The sequence below is a fragment of the Psammomys obesus genome, unplaced genomic scaffold (assembly GCF_907164565.1).
Source record: "Psammomys obesus unplaced genomic scaffold, mPsaObe1.curated_primary_1811, whole genome shotgun sequence".
NCBI classification, from domain to species: domain Eukaryota; kingdom Metazoa; phylum Chordata; class Mammalia; order Rodentia; family Muridae; genus Psammomys; species Psammomys obesus.
Genome location: NW_026596125.1, coordinates 702,572 through 715,335, shown reverse-complemented (window position 1 = coordinate 715,335; position 12,764 = coordinate 702,572). Strand labels below are relative to the sequence as shown.

At 46.8% G+C, this 12,764-nt stretch overlaps 1 protein-coding gene across 2 annotated transcripts in view; it reads left to right on the top strand.

Moving 5' to 3' along the window:
* Nucleotides 1-350: 350 nt before the first annotated feature.
* The window catches only part of Aldh18a1 (aldehyde dehydrogenase 18 family member A1), a 34,632-nt gene continuing 22,218 nt past the window's right edge, over nt 351-12,764 (top strand). For both annotated transcript variants that reach the window (XM_055591524.1, XM_055591523.1), the window contains exons 1-5: nt 351-450; nt 3,440-3,555; nt 9,217-9,431; nt 11,439-11,588; nt 11,675-11,779. In XM_055591524.1, coding sequence (XP_055447499.1) covers nt 3,468-3,555; nt 9,217-9,431; nt 11,439-11,588; nt 11,675-11,779 — 558 coding nt within the window. In that variant the 5' untranslated portion in view covers nt 351-450; nt 3,440-3,467. The remainder of the gene's footprint in view (nt 451-3,439; nt 3,556-9,216; nt 9,432-11,438; nt 11,589-11,674; nt 11,780-12,764) is intronic.

The window sequence follows — 12,764 nt, the reverse complement described above, 5'->3', positions numbered from 1 at the left end:
TTTTTTTTTTTCGGGAGTGAGGTGGAGGTTCTTAGTTGATCCAATCTAGCTCTTCGGTGAGCTTGACAGACACACGATTAAGCGTCAAACTCGCCTTATGAAATCCATCAGCAGGTGGGAGCCAGCCCTCTTCTCTACCTCTCTGGGAAGCTGTCTGCGGCGGCTGCTGTCTGGGTGCCCGGAGCCCCGCCCCTATACTCTAAGGGCGCGGAGCTTGGCGCGGGAGGGGGCCCGCCACGTGGAGCGAGGGCGCGATTCTCAGAGGCGCCTGCGCCGTTGCCGCGGCGTAGCTCGGGTCGGACCCGTCGCCCAACGTCAGCGGCGCTGCGGGAGTCCATTCTAACGCAGCTGACGCAACGCCGGAGATCGGGGACGTAGACGGAAGAAAAGGCGGAGAAGAGGGCGGCGGGAGCGGAGAGTGGGCCGGGGCTGGGGTCGGCGGCCAGGCAGGTAGGCGACCGGGCCGCACCGGGCGAGGGTGCGCGCGGGGGGCGGGGGAAGAATCGGGGCGCTGCCGCTAGCCCAGAGGGGTGGGGACGTGGGAGCCGGCCGCGGGTGGCTGTGGCTCGGGGTGCCCAGGTACCCTGAGATGCCCGCGCACAGCTCCCTGTGCGGGGCATGAGAGAGGTCCCTGGCGATCTTTTGGGTATGCGACCTGGTGGAGGCCAGAAGACCCTGCAGCCTCTTCCCACCCAAGTCTGGAACCGGCTTCCAGGGTCCCTGCGCTGCCAGTAGTGAAACACCTGGTGTGCTATGTGTCGCCGGCGCACCCCCGGGGCCTGTGTCTGGAGTTCTCTGTGGCTTGCAGCACCCTGGCATATGGAGCCTGTGCATAGGGGATCTTCCCAGCAGCCAAGGTTACCCCCAGAGCTCCCGCGTCTAATAATTCTCTCCTGGCACAGTCAGGGGTGCACGTCTCGCCCCAGCATTATCTCCCCACCCTCTAAAGCACAGACATTTATCTTTGGGCTTTTGTCTTTTTGTTAAGTAGTGAACCATGAACTCAGCATGTGTTTTTTGGGGTGGTTTGTTGAGACTGAAGTTCACCTCTCTAAGTGAGATAAGAGCTTTCAGTGTAGATGTGTTTAGGCACTTGAGAGGGGTTCTGAGTTAAAATATAAGAACTTCTCTCTCGACACACACATACCCTTTGGGTTTTCGTGTCACTTGTCTGGTTTTGCTGTCACCATAAACTGGCAGGTTGAACAGTCCTTTGCAGTGAAAGAATGGACTACCACCTGGGGACAGATTCAAGCGGTACAAGTTGGAAGACTGAGAAACTTAACGGGTCTCCAACACTCAGCTTTCTGTACTTAGACAAGAGAGGGGTAAACAGTCTAGAAATATGTATCTGATCGGGTCAGAAGGGTCTTATGTAGCTCAGGCTGGCCTAGAACTGGCTGTGTGCTGAGAATGATTTTGGGTTTGTGATCCTTTTGCCCCTGCCTCCCCCAAGGGCTGGGATTGCAGGTGTATGCCACCATGTTCAGCTGTCCATCAGTGGCTCTTTGACCTTTTTGTGTCAGTAAAGGAAGTAAGAAGTGGAAAGGTTAAGGCTTGTCGGTGCCTTTTAAAAGACAGCGGGGGGCGGGAGGGGGAGACAGATAGCAGCCTTATCTGTGTCCCCGGACGCTTTCCATGCATTGTCTCTCACAGTGATCTCATGCTGTATTAACCTATTACCCCTTGTTTAAAGATGAGGAAATTGAGGCTTACAAAGTTTAAGTAAACCTCCAAAAGGTGAGCACACCCCGTCAAGAACAGAGCTAACACCTAAATCTAGCCAATCCAAACTTGTGTTCTCCATCCTGTACCATGTCAAAGGGAAGCTGGTAGCCCATTTGAGGAGAGCAACAAATACATGAACTAGCTCATCTGGAGGATATGTCCAACTTGAAGGCTCAAGTTGCTGGGAACAACTGTGCAAAGGGGGCACAACTAGAATTATGTCGCTATTGGCTCTTTATAGGTACTTTGCAGGATGTGTTTAAATAATTGTGGAGTGGCCTTTATTGAAGGGATTTTATTTAAACGTTGAACATAGACCATTGGCCCACAACGTACTTCAGTGTTGTGCAGAACGGAAGTCAGCAGAGCCATCACTCAGCACGTTGGGTGATCTCCTTGCTGCCACATGTTTTCTTGCAGGGCTGTCCTATCCCATCCTTTCTCTCTCCACTTCTGTAGTTTTGAGCACGGTACTCGTAGGATGGTATAGCCCTCTTCTTGCTTTTCTTTGTTGTGAAGCTAAAAGCTGATTTATTTTGAGGCACACAGAAGAAGAGGTTTGGGAAGCGGTTCGATGGGTAAAGCACTTGCTTTGTAAGCGTGAAGACCAGAGTTCAGATCTCCAGCACCCATGTAAAATGTAGGTGTGGTGGTGTGCCTCTGTAACCCCAGAGCTGGGGGGAAGGGGACAAGCAGGTACAAGCTCACTAGCCAACCGGTCCAGCCTCGCCAGCAAGCGCCAGGTTCAGTGAGAGACTTGGTCTCAGAAGATACCATGGACAGAGATAGAGAAAAACATCTGATTGAACTCTGACCTCCACATTTGCAGGTAGCCCTGACCATCACCGCACACATAACACACACACAAAGGATCTGGAATCCATCTACCAGTCTGTGGAGCGCAAGTTAAAGGGAGGCCACCACCAAAGGAAATGCAGTTATATTCCTCATCTTGTGAAACAGCAATGAGTGACCTTATAGCATGAGAACTCAATAATGAATGTCTTGTCTGTGTGCTTTCAGGAAGGAGTCCCCTGCTGTGTTTTTGTATGTACATGTTTATATGTCTGTAATATTCTTTGTCTAAAACCTTAGGTGAGACCCAGGATGAGAAAGCTTTCCTAACTACCATATCCTCGGTAATACATACAACAGTAGAGTAAAATGCTAGCCATTAGTAAGGATTATCTCCCTGCCCTCCAGAGATGCAGACACCTTAGATTCCTGTGGCAGCTGGACGGAAGACTTGGCGGCCACCCCTGGCTTTTCCTCTCTTGTGCTGGCAAGAATCAAACTGACATTTCAGTTATGTGAGCCTCCTCATTCAGGTGGGAAATGGTAGCAGGCTGCTCTAGAGGTTGGACTTGTTAGTCTGTTAGAGAGGCCTTTGCAGGACAGGTAATATTTAATACCGATATATAAGCATTGTATCTTAAAGGTATTATATCATTCAAAATATTCACTGCATCTAATTACTGTTTGGTGTATAAAAAGTAAAGCAGATCTTAGAGAGAGAGAGAAAGAAGGATGAAGGAAGCCCTTTGATCTTTGTCTTTTCTGTTCCTGTAACACTGAGGAGGTCATTTCTCTAATGTAGCAAACTTTAAACCAAGAGGCTCACAGTTTTACTTTCAGAGAAGACGCAGAGGAGCATGTAATGAGTTGTCTGGCATTTTTCATGACCTCGCCTTTAAAAAATTTCTTCCCACAGGTGTTTGGATTTGTGACCACATCCCAACATGCTGAGACACATGCACCGCTCTGGGTTCCAGCCCTTCAACCAACGTCTTCTGCCTTGGGTCCAGTCCATAGCTGTGCCCAGATCTCGTATGTACCGTTGATGAGTCTGTGGGAAGTGTGGTGGTCGCAGTGTAGCGCAGGCCAGGCTTTAAGGGGGGAGGGCGGTGATGCAGTTTGACAAGTATATAGGAGGCTACCTGCTGGAGGGATGCTCCACATTTTGTTTTTGTCAGTAATGTGGGTTTTTATGTGGTCATTCCTTCCTCCCAAAATAAGTACAAGTTAAGTTTGACTCTTTTTGTTGTTGTTATTGCTGTGATTAAGGGTTTAATTTTGAGGTCATCACGCTTGTAATACCCAGAGATCCCATCTATCTTTTACCCAGTTTCAAACAATGTTTCCAGAAGGGGACTAGCATGAATACAGTGAGGATAAGCTGCCAGCCCTTGCCAGCCCTTGCCAGCCCTTGCCAGCCGTTTGTGTTCGTGCTTATTTTTCATCACTATCTTTTCTCACGTATCCCTAACCTTTGGCCACCACTAATCTCTTCTATGTTTAATTTTTTTTTTCCATTTGAAAGATGCTGTGTAAATGGAATCATGTAGTGTGTGAATTGGATTTTCTGGGATGCTTTGCTTTGTTTTTGGTTTTGGTTTTTGCTCTTGTTTTCATTAATTTAGCATGATTTTCCCAGAGCCAAATCTGAGTTGTAGTTAATGGTGAGAGTGAGCCATCATAAAATGGTACAGATGTTCCGTAGCTTGAATAACCACGTCTTGGCTTGGACCTCTTGAGTATGCACAGAGGGTATAAATAAAGACACTTTAAATTTGAACATTCATATATAGGAGGGTTTTTTGTTTGTTTGTTTTGTTTTGTTTTAGTTTTTGTTTGTTTTTTGAAACAGGGTTTCTCTGTTTAGCCTCGGCTGTCCTGGACTCTTTGTAGACCAGGTTGGACTGGAACTTAGAGAAATCCACCTGCCTCTGCCTTTCGTGTGCTGGGATAAACACCCAGCCCCGTGTAGCAGTTTTATATGAGCATAGTTCTTCATTTCTCTAGGATAAATGCCCAAGAGCACAGTTGTTGGACCACATGATAGTTTTTACTGGGAACATGTTTAGTTGGGGTTTTTTGTTTGTTTGCTTGTTTGTTTAGTTGGTTTTTAAAAAAGGTTTGTTTATTTACTTTTATCTATCTTTAAGTATGTGTTCCCGAATGAGTTTTGAACTACACACATGCAGAAACTGGAGTTACAGGCAGGCTGTTGTGAGCATTTGGTGTGGAGGTTGGGAATTGAACCTGGGTCCACTGAAAGAACAGTAAATGCTCTTAACCGCCAAGCCATCTCTCCAGCCCTACATGTGTAGTTTAGTAGGACTTGCCCAGCTGCTTCTGTAGAGTAACTAAAACACTTTATCCTTTCCCTGGCAGCACATGACTCCATTTCCCTGATATACTATCACTCTTTTACTTTAACCATTTTGATACATGGTGTAATGTAATGATATCACATGGTAGCTTTATCTTGATTGTCACCAGTGACTAATGATGTTAAATAGCTTTTTGTGGCTTCTTTGCTTAATACTCTTTTTAGTGAAATATTTGTATTGTGTGTGTGTGTGTGTGTGTTGCATATGTGCATCCTTGCAAATGCAGAGGACAGGGGAGGACACCAAATATACTCTTCTGTCACTTTCTGCCTTAATTCCGTGAGACAGGCCTCTCGCTAAACCAAAAGCTCACCCTTTAGGATAGGCCAGCTGGCCAGGAAAGTCTTGGAGGTGTGCAAAGCTGGGATTGTAAGCATGAGCACACAGCCTTGCCTAGATTTTTACATGAGTTCTGGGGATTCAAACTCAGATCCTCAGATATTCATACAAGTGAGTGCTCTTCCTCACTGAGCCATATTCCTTTCCTAGCCTTTGCTTTTATAATTTGTTCGTTTTTAATTGGAACATTTCATTTTCTCCTGTCGAACTTGGAGAATTCTTCTGTCTTCTAGGTTCTCATCCTTGGTGAGATATGTGGTTTGCAAACATTCCCTCCCACTTTATTGATGTGTCATTTCATTCTTTTAATAGGTCTTTCACAGAGGAATGCTTTTTATTTTGATGCAATCAAACTTACTGGTTTTTATGAATTTTACGTTAGAGCCAAGTTCAAACTCAGTATATATTGCCATAGATCCTAAAATTTTTCTCCTGTGTGTTTAATTTTTCCCTAAGTTTTATAGTTTTACGTTTAGTTCAAGATCTAGTTTGAGTTCATTTTTACACAGGTATGAGAGTTAAGTCAAAATTCCTCTTTTTAGCATATGGGTATTCTTTTGTTTGTTTTTGTTTTTTTCTTTTGTGGGGTTTTATTTTGGTTTTGGTGTTGTTTGTTTGTTTGTTTGTTTTTGTTTTGTGGCAGGCAACTGGCTCTGTTGCTCAGGAATGACTTAGCTTAGTAACAAACACAACACCTCTCCATCAGGGCCACTGTTCTTGGGTTGGGATTTGGGCCTGTGTTACTGTCTGCTGGCTTGCAGGCCGACTTGGATTGCTGGGGTGCTGGTTCATCTGTTTTGCAGGTGTCCTCCCACCCTCAGGCAGGCTATTCACCTGTTGATGGGAGAAGCTGCAAAGCACTGTGATAATTTTTTTTTCAATCCGGTAATATTGGTAAATTGGTGTTTCGTCCTAGCCTAAGCTTCCTTATTTATAAAACAGGGATAATAATGAAAGTATAACTCATCAGTTTTATTTCATAAAAAGCCTGTAAAACCATGATCATGATGATTGTTAGTCTACTTCCTGTTGCTGTGAAAAATAAATGCCTGAGGAAATCTACACAGGATGGTCCCCTGGTGCCTGTGATTGGTGCATGCAGTTCCACTACTTACTAAATATCTATTTATTTAGTGGCAGGAAGGATCTCACTGGGTAGCCCAGGCAGGTCTCAGACCTGCTGTGTAGTCCAGGCTGGCCTTGAACTCGTGATTCTCTTTCCTTAACCCCGTGATTCTCTTTCCTTAACCCCACCCCTGAGTACTAAGATTGCCGATGTGTATCACCTGACTGGTTATTCAGTATTTTTATTGTTGATACTGTTTGTCCACATTTATAAAAAGAGGCACTTCTGACTTTTCTCATTTTTGCGTCCATATTTCTTTTGGGTCACAGAGTCCTGGGTCAACTGGGCATGGAAAGCCAAAGAGCAGACAAGAAATAAGAAGGCTAGATGATGGGGTCTATTCCTTTGCTGCCGCTGTGGTGAGATACTAGGACCAAAAGCAACTTCTACGAAGTAGGGTTTATTTTGGCTTATGTTCCCAGGGGAAGATATAGCAGGGGAAGCACAGCTCGCTGGCAGCAGCAGGAAGCTGGATGATTACATCTTATCCACGAATAGGAAGCAGAGAAGGAGGGCAGGAAGTGTGGGTCGAGGGTCTAAGCCCTCAAAGTCGACCTCCAGTGACATATTCCTCCAGCAGAGCTGCACCTCCTAAAGGTTTCAAAACCTGCCCCAAACCACGTGGAGGCCAACTCTTCAAATACGATAGCCTATAAGGGACATTTCCCATTTAAACCACCTCACAAGGTATTCAGGAAAAAACGGAAGGAAGCTAAAGGTTGGGGAGAGAGACACTATCAAGATCCCTTCTCGAATCGTCTGTGGCAGCCTCATTGGTCACTAAACCTTTCTGAGGAGAAGCCCTAAAGTGCTTTGCATTCTTTGGTGTCTAGTCCACAGCACACTGAATATGGACAGCCCTCTCATGCGTGCACATACATACTTGTCACTACCCTGTGAATGTCCTCTGGAGAAACAGATTCTCTTTGGCGCCTAGAAGGTAAAGATTTCTTAGAAGCTGAGGAAGAACTACCCAGAAGCTTTGGGTTTCCCTAATTAATCAAAGCCTTTGCAGTCCGTGCGCCAGTCTGCTTTTGTCACCGTTGACAAAGTACTGGAGAAAAATCAACTAGAAGTAAGGAAAGGATTACCTGAGGTCATGGTTTCAGAGGCCCCGGTGTGTAGGCACTGCAGCGCATGCACACTGTGGCCTGTGGGCACTGCCGCGCAAGGGCAGGGTTAGGATTTGTTTCCCTTTGGCCTGAGGGAAGGCAGTACCTCAGTCAGAGGTGCATGACCAAGAAGACTGCTTACCTCGTGGCAGCTGGATGACAGAAGAGGGACAAGGGTCACCTTACCTTCTTCTTTAGGCCCTACCCCTAAAGATTGTGTCACCTCTAATAACAACTCTCTGTGCTGGTGACCAAGGTTTGCACCACCTGACCATTGAGGGGATTTAAAGTCTAATTGTAATAGTCCTCAAAGGTAAAAGAAACTATAGAATATTTTTAAAAATACCCCTACAAGCCAGGTAATGTCGTATACTCTTATATTCCCAGCACTCAAAATGCAAAAGCAGGAAGATCAGTAATTCAAAGCCAGCTCTGGTGACCTGGCACGTTTGAAGCTAGCCTGGGCTACGTGAGACCCTAACTCAGAAAAGGAATGGTAGGGTCATTCAAAGTGAGGAAGATAAAATGGTTTTGTTCAACAGGAAACTCCCAAGCCCTGCCTGAATCCCTTGAAACTTTCTTTGAATGGCCCATTGAACTCACTGAGTTCTTATCTGCTTGGAACCTTGCTGATAGTTATGACCTCCTCTTGAACCCCGTCAGCCCCAATCTGCTGTGACCCAGTCACCTGCAAGCAGAACGACCCTTGACTACCTGGCTCTAAGCCAGGCCATCCTCCTCTGTTGATAGAGATGGTGTGGATCCCAGCTGCTGGGTTCTAATTGGTTTCTGCCGTTTCACCACAGGGACTGCCACACTAGTTTCTGTTTGTGCCCCCGAGGTACCCTATCAGGCTGCCACACCCATATTCCCAAGACAAGAAATGCCCTGCAATAGATAGGAGAGACGAATAGCCAGCAGGCCTGGTCCTGACAGGTGACAAAGGGTCACGTGACACTTGGCAGAGCTCAGGGCTCTGTAAAAGCCACTGATGATCCAGGTCTGACCTCCAAGAGTATAAGTCTGTCATTCCACCACCCTTCTCTCTTGTCAGGCCACACAAGCAAAATCATCAGCTATACAACTTTTATTCTAGACGTAGGTACTCATGTAACTCGGAATAATACCCTAAAGACTGGGGTACGGCAGATATATTGATTAGCCTGGAGAAGGCAGGCAGCCCCAACCGCAAACACACCCATGTAGTCCCCGGGATGTCCTCAGGAGGATGAGACAGTACTAAGCATGCTACGTCTCTCCTATCCCAGATGTTGCCTCAGTGACCATCTCTAGGCCAGGTGCTGGACTGCAAGCCCATTGTAAAAATGCCAGGCTACCTTCTTTACATTTCCTTCACTTGAAACAGTCTCACCTGAAAGAGTAGCTCTATAACGAAGAAGAAATGACTCTTCAATACAGTTGTATAAGATGGTCTTCCTAAGATTTGTGTGTACTGGGTATGGAGGCCAGCATGTAATCCTAGCATTGTGGGGGCTGAGGCAGGAAGATTGTGAGTCTGAGGCCAGCCTGAGTCAAAGGCAAAACAACAAAGGAATGGTATTTAAAGCTAGAGATACAGTGCATTCATTACTCACCTATTTTGGGTAGCCAAGCTGGTTAATGTGCCTGAAACTTTTCATTGAAAAGTTATATTGTGTCTCTCTGGTTTTTTTGTTTGTTTTGTATTTTGCTTTTTTTTTTTTTTTTTTTTTTTTTCCTTTGACCTTGGGATGTATAGATCGTGTCCAGCCTTCAGCTGTCAGACATGTTCGTTCTTGGAGCAACATCCCCTTCATCACAGTACCCCTCAGTCGTGCCCATGGCAAGCCCTTTGCCCACCGAAGTGAGCTGAAGCATGCCAAGAGAATCGTAGTGAAACTCGGCAGTGCCGTGGTGACCAGAGGAGATGAGTGTGGCCTGGCACTTGGGCGCCTGGCGTCTATTGTTGAACAGGTAATTGCCAAGGCAGAAGATTCTGCTACACTAAAACAGTCACTATAGCAACTTATTAAGGTGCCACTCTAGCAACTTGTTAAGAATAATGTGTGTGAGAGCAGGTGGGCCTGGGAGGAGGCAAGCTTGACAGAGGCAAGCTTGAGAGCAGCGATGACACCCTCAGGGGGGCTGAGAAGCAGAGTGGGTCATGGCAGCAGGTGGGGCTCTGTTCCCTATAGAGCAATGTGACGAAATGGCAAACCAGTTCATCTGGTCACCCGCTCACCCTCTGCCTCCGTGGACCTGATTAGAGAGCCCCAGCAATCAGGCCGGGGCCCTGTTCACAGTCTCAGCTGAGACATCCAGTCATTTTAGGTAGGTTCAGAGGGCAACATCAAGTGCCACCCGATGGTCGTGGATAGAAAAGTTTGAGTACGAGTAAAGCAACTGCTCCAATGCAGTAAAATATGTTTAAATCCGGGAGTTGATGATAACACTAGACACTCATTGATGGAGATGTAGCTCCGTGACCCTGGGTTTGACCACCAGGGTTTGATCTGAGCTAGAATATTGGCCTATTGTAAACCCTAATGGAAAAGTGAACCTCAGTGATGATCAACAATTGTTGCCAACTTAATTGAAAGGAAAAAAAAACAAAACAGAAAAATAATAACAACAACAAAACAGGTTTGTACTTACAACCTAAAGAAGATTCTTGACACATAGCCCCCAACAAAAGCCTCTGTACCGTACGTGGACACAGCCAGAAAAATGAGGGCTAGGATACCATGAAGGGAAAGAAGCTCCATTGAGCAGAAACATGAAAAACAAAATGGTGGAGAGGAACATGTATGGATTAAAAGACACTAAAGATATATTAACTGCTTACGATGTATTGCAGTCTGAGCAAGCTAAAAAACAAACTGGGTGGACATGTGAATACTGGCTATTTGATACAGAGGAAGCCATTTTGGGTGATAATGATTTCGCAAGTGCCTACAATGCATAATTCCCTGGTTTTTAATGATTGCTGCTGAGATGGGTATGTAAAGCAGGTGGTCTGGGATTGACGTTAAACCATGGTGGACGTGTGAAGGTGTCACTAGAGACGATAGCTGCCTGTTGGAGGACTTAATGAGACCAGGTGTGATTTATAAAACGACCAATGCGTCCTTTAAAAAAACAAATGACTATTTAATTTTATGTGTGTTCAGGTGTGTCCACATGCATGCAGGTGTCCATGGAGGCCAGAGGCATTGGGTCACCCCGGAGTCAGAGTGGCAGATGGTTGTGAAACTCCCACCATGGGTGCTGAGAACTGAACTCAGGTCCTCTGCAAGAGCACTGTGTGCCCTTAACCCCTGAACAGTCTGTCCAGTCCGATACTGAAAATGTCTAAGATAAGAATTGACTGTTTTAAGCCGGGCAGTGGGGGCTCACACCTTTACTCCCAGCATTTGGGAGGCAGAGGTAGGTGGATCTCTGCGTTAGGGGCCAGCCTGGTCTACAGAATTGACTGTTTCAGATTACAGTTCTTAGCAGCCAGTGTGCACTCCTGAAGGTCACAGGGCGCAGTCATCAGGGGAGACAGTTAGGAACACTGACTCTGTTGCTTTGGGTTTTTTCCATGTGGATCTGTCTAAGGTAACACAAGGGGCCTGGTAACACAGCTAGTCCTGGGCAGACTGGAATAGGGTCAGCACCTGCCCTGCTGGTGACCCACTGGAATCCTGTGTATCCCCAGGCTGCTTTCTGCACTGTAGATGGGAAATGTCCCCAAGCCCTACGATTCCAAACCTGACTACACGCTAAATCACCTTCTAAAACATCTTATTTCTGCCTGCCACCTAGTAGGCATTTGAGGTGGTGTAAGAATCTTCCTATGTTTCTACTGAACAGTCCAAGCAGTTCTTCCAGAGCCGGCTGAGCACCGTCCTCTAGGGAAGGATTGGAATCCACTCATGTCTGCCCTACTTTGGTCTCCTGTGAGGACCGTGACTTGTGCATTTTCCTTTTCCGTGCTAGGTCTCAGTGCTGCAGAATCAGGGCCGAGAGATGATGCTGGTGACCAGTGGAGCGGTAGCCTTTGGCAAGCAGCGCCTGCGCCATGAGATCCTCCTGTCTCAGAGTGTGCGGCAAGCCCTGCACTCGGGGCAGAACCAGCTGAAGGAGATGGTGAGCACGGCTTCCCGGCCCTGTCAGTGGAGTCTTCGGGTCTTCCCTCCTTTCTAGCCACACTGTGTCTGATTGGTGTATTGCAGGCAATTCCAGTCCTAGAGGCCCGAGCCTGCGCAGCTGCCGGACAGAGTGGCCTGATGGCCTTGTACGAGGCCATGTTTACACAGTACAGCATCTGCGCCGCCCAGGTGAGAGACTGGGCCTCCCTGGGGGTGTGGGACCGGTGAGGGTGGTTCTTGCGGAGTAAGAAGCCTATAATCAAGGCCTGGCAGCCAGGTGCAAGTATGCAGACTATAAGTCTCTGCCTGGGTTTCCTCGTGTGCCCACGTCAGAGGATTTTAGGAAAGGCTCAAGGAGAAAATACACGAAAAGTATTTATGGTAGCTTCTGGTCCATAATGTACCTCAACCCAAAGAGTTACTACAGCAGTAACTCTAGAGCAGCGGTTCTCAACCTTCCTGACCCTGCGACCCTCTAATACAGTTCCACATGCTGTGGTGACCCCCCCAACGATAAAATTATTTTCATTGCTACTTCATAGTTGTAATTTTGATACTGTTGTGAATCATGATGTAAATATCTGATATGTGACCACAGCCTCTCTAGAAAATGCTACTAGTGCAAATACATCCAAACCAGAGAATCTAGATGTTGATTTTGTTGCTTTGTTTGTCTTCTGGCAGCTTGCTTCTCTTGTGTAGCAGCTGCTCACCATCATAGTAAATACTGAGTGCTGACGGGAAAGAAGGGATGCTGGTGGGTGGCTTGCATTACACTCCTCCAGTGAATATTTATTGGGCTCTTGTGGTACACAAAGCAGTCTCCTGGCATTGGGGTTCTGTGGTGCGTAAGCCAAACGAAGTTCCAATCCTCATGGGACTTACTGTCGAGTCCATACCTCTAAATGTTGTGAGCCTTCTTTCTACGTTAGTTCATCTTTACCTAAATGTCTTGATTTTTTAAAAATTGTGATTTTTAGCCCCCCCCCCCCCGGAGGGAGGAGCAGCCAGCAGCCTTGTTAGGACACAGAGGAGGACATTGCAGTCAGTCCTGAAGATACCTGATAAGCTAGGGTCAGATGGAAGGGGAGGAAGACTTCCCCTATCAGTGGACTTGGAAAGGGGCAGGGAGGAGATGAGGGAGGGGGAGGGAGGGTGGGATTGGGATGGAATG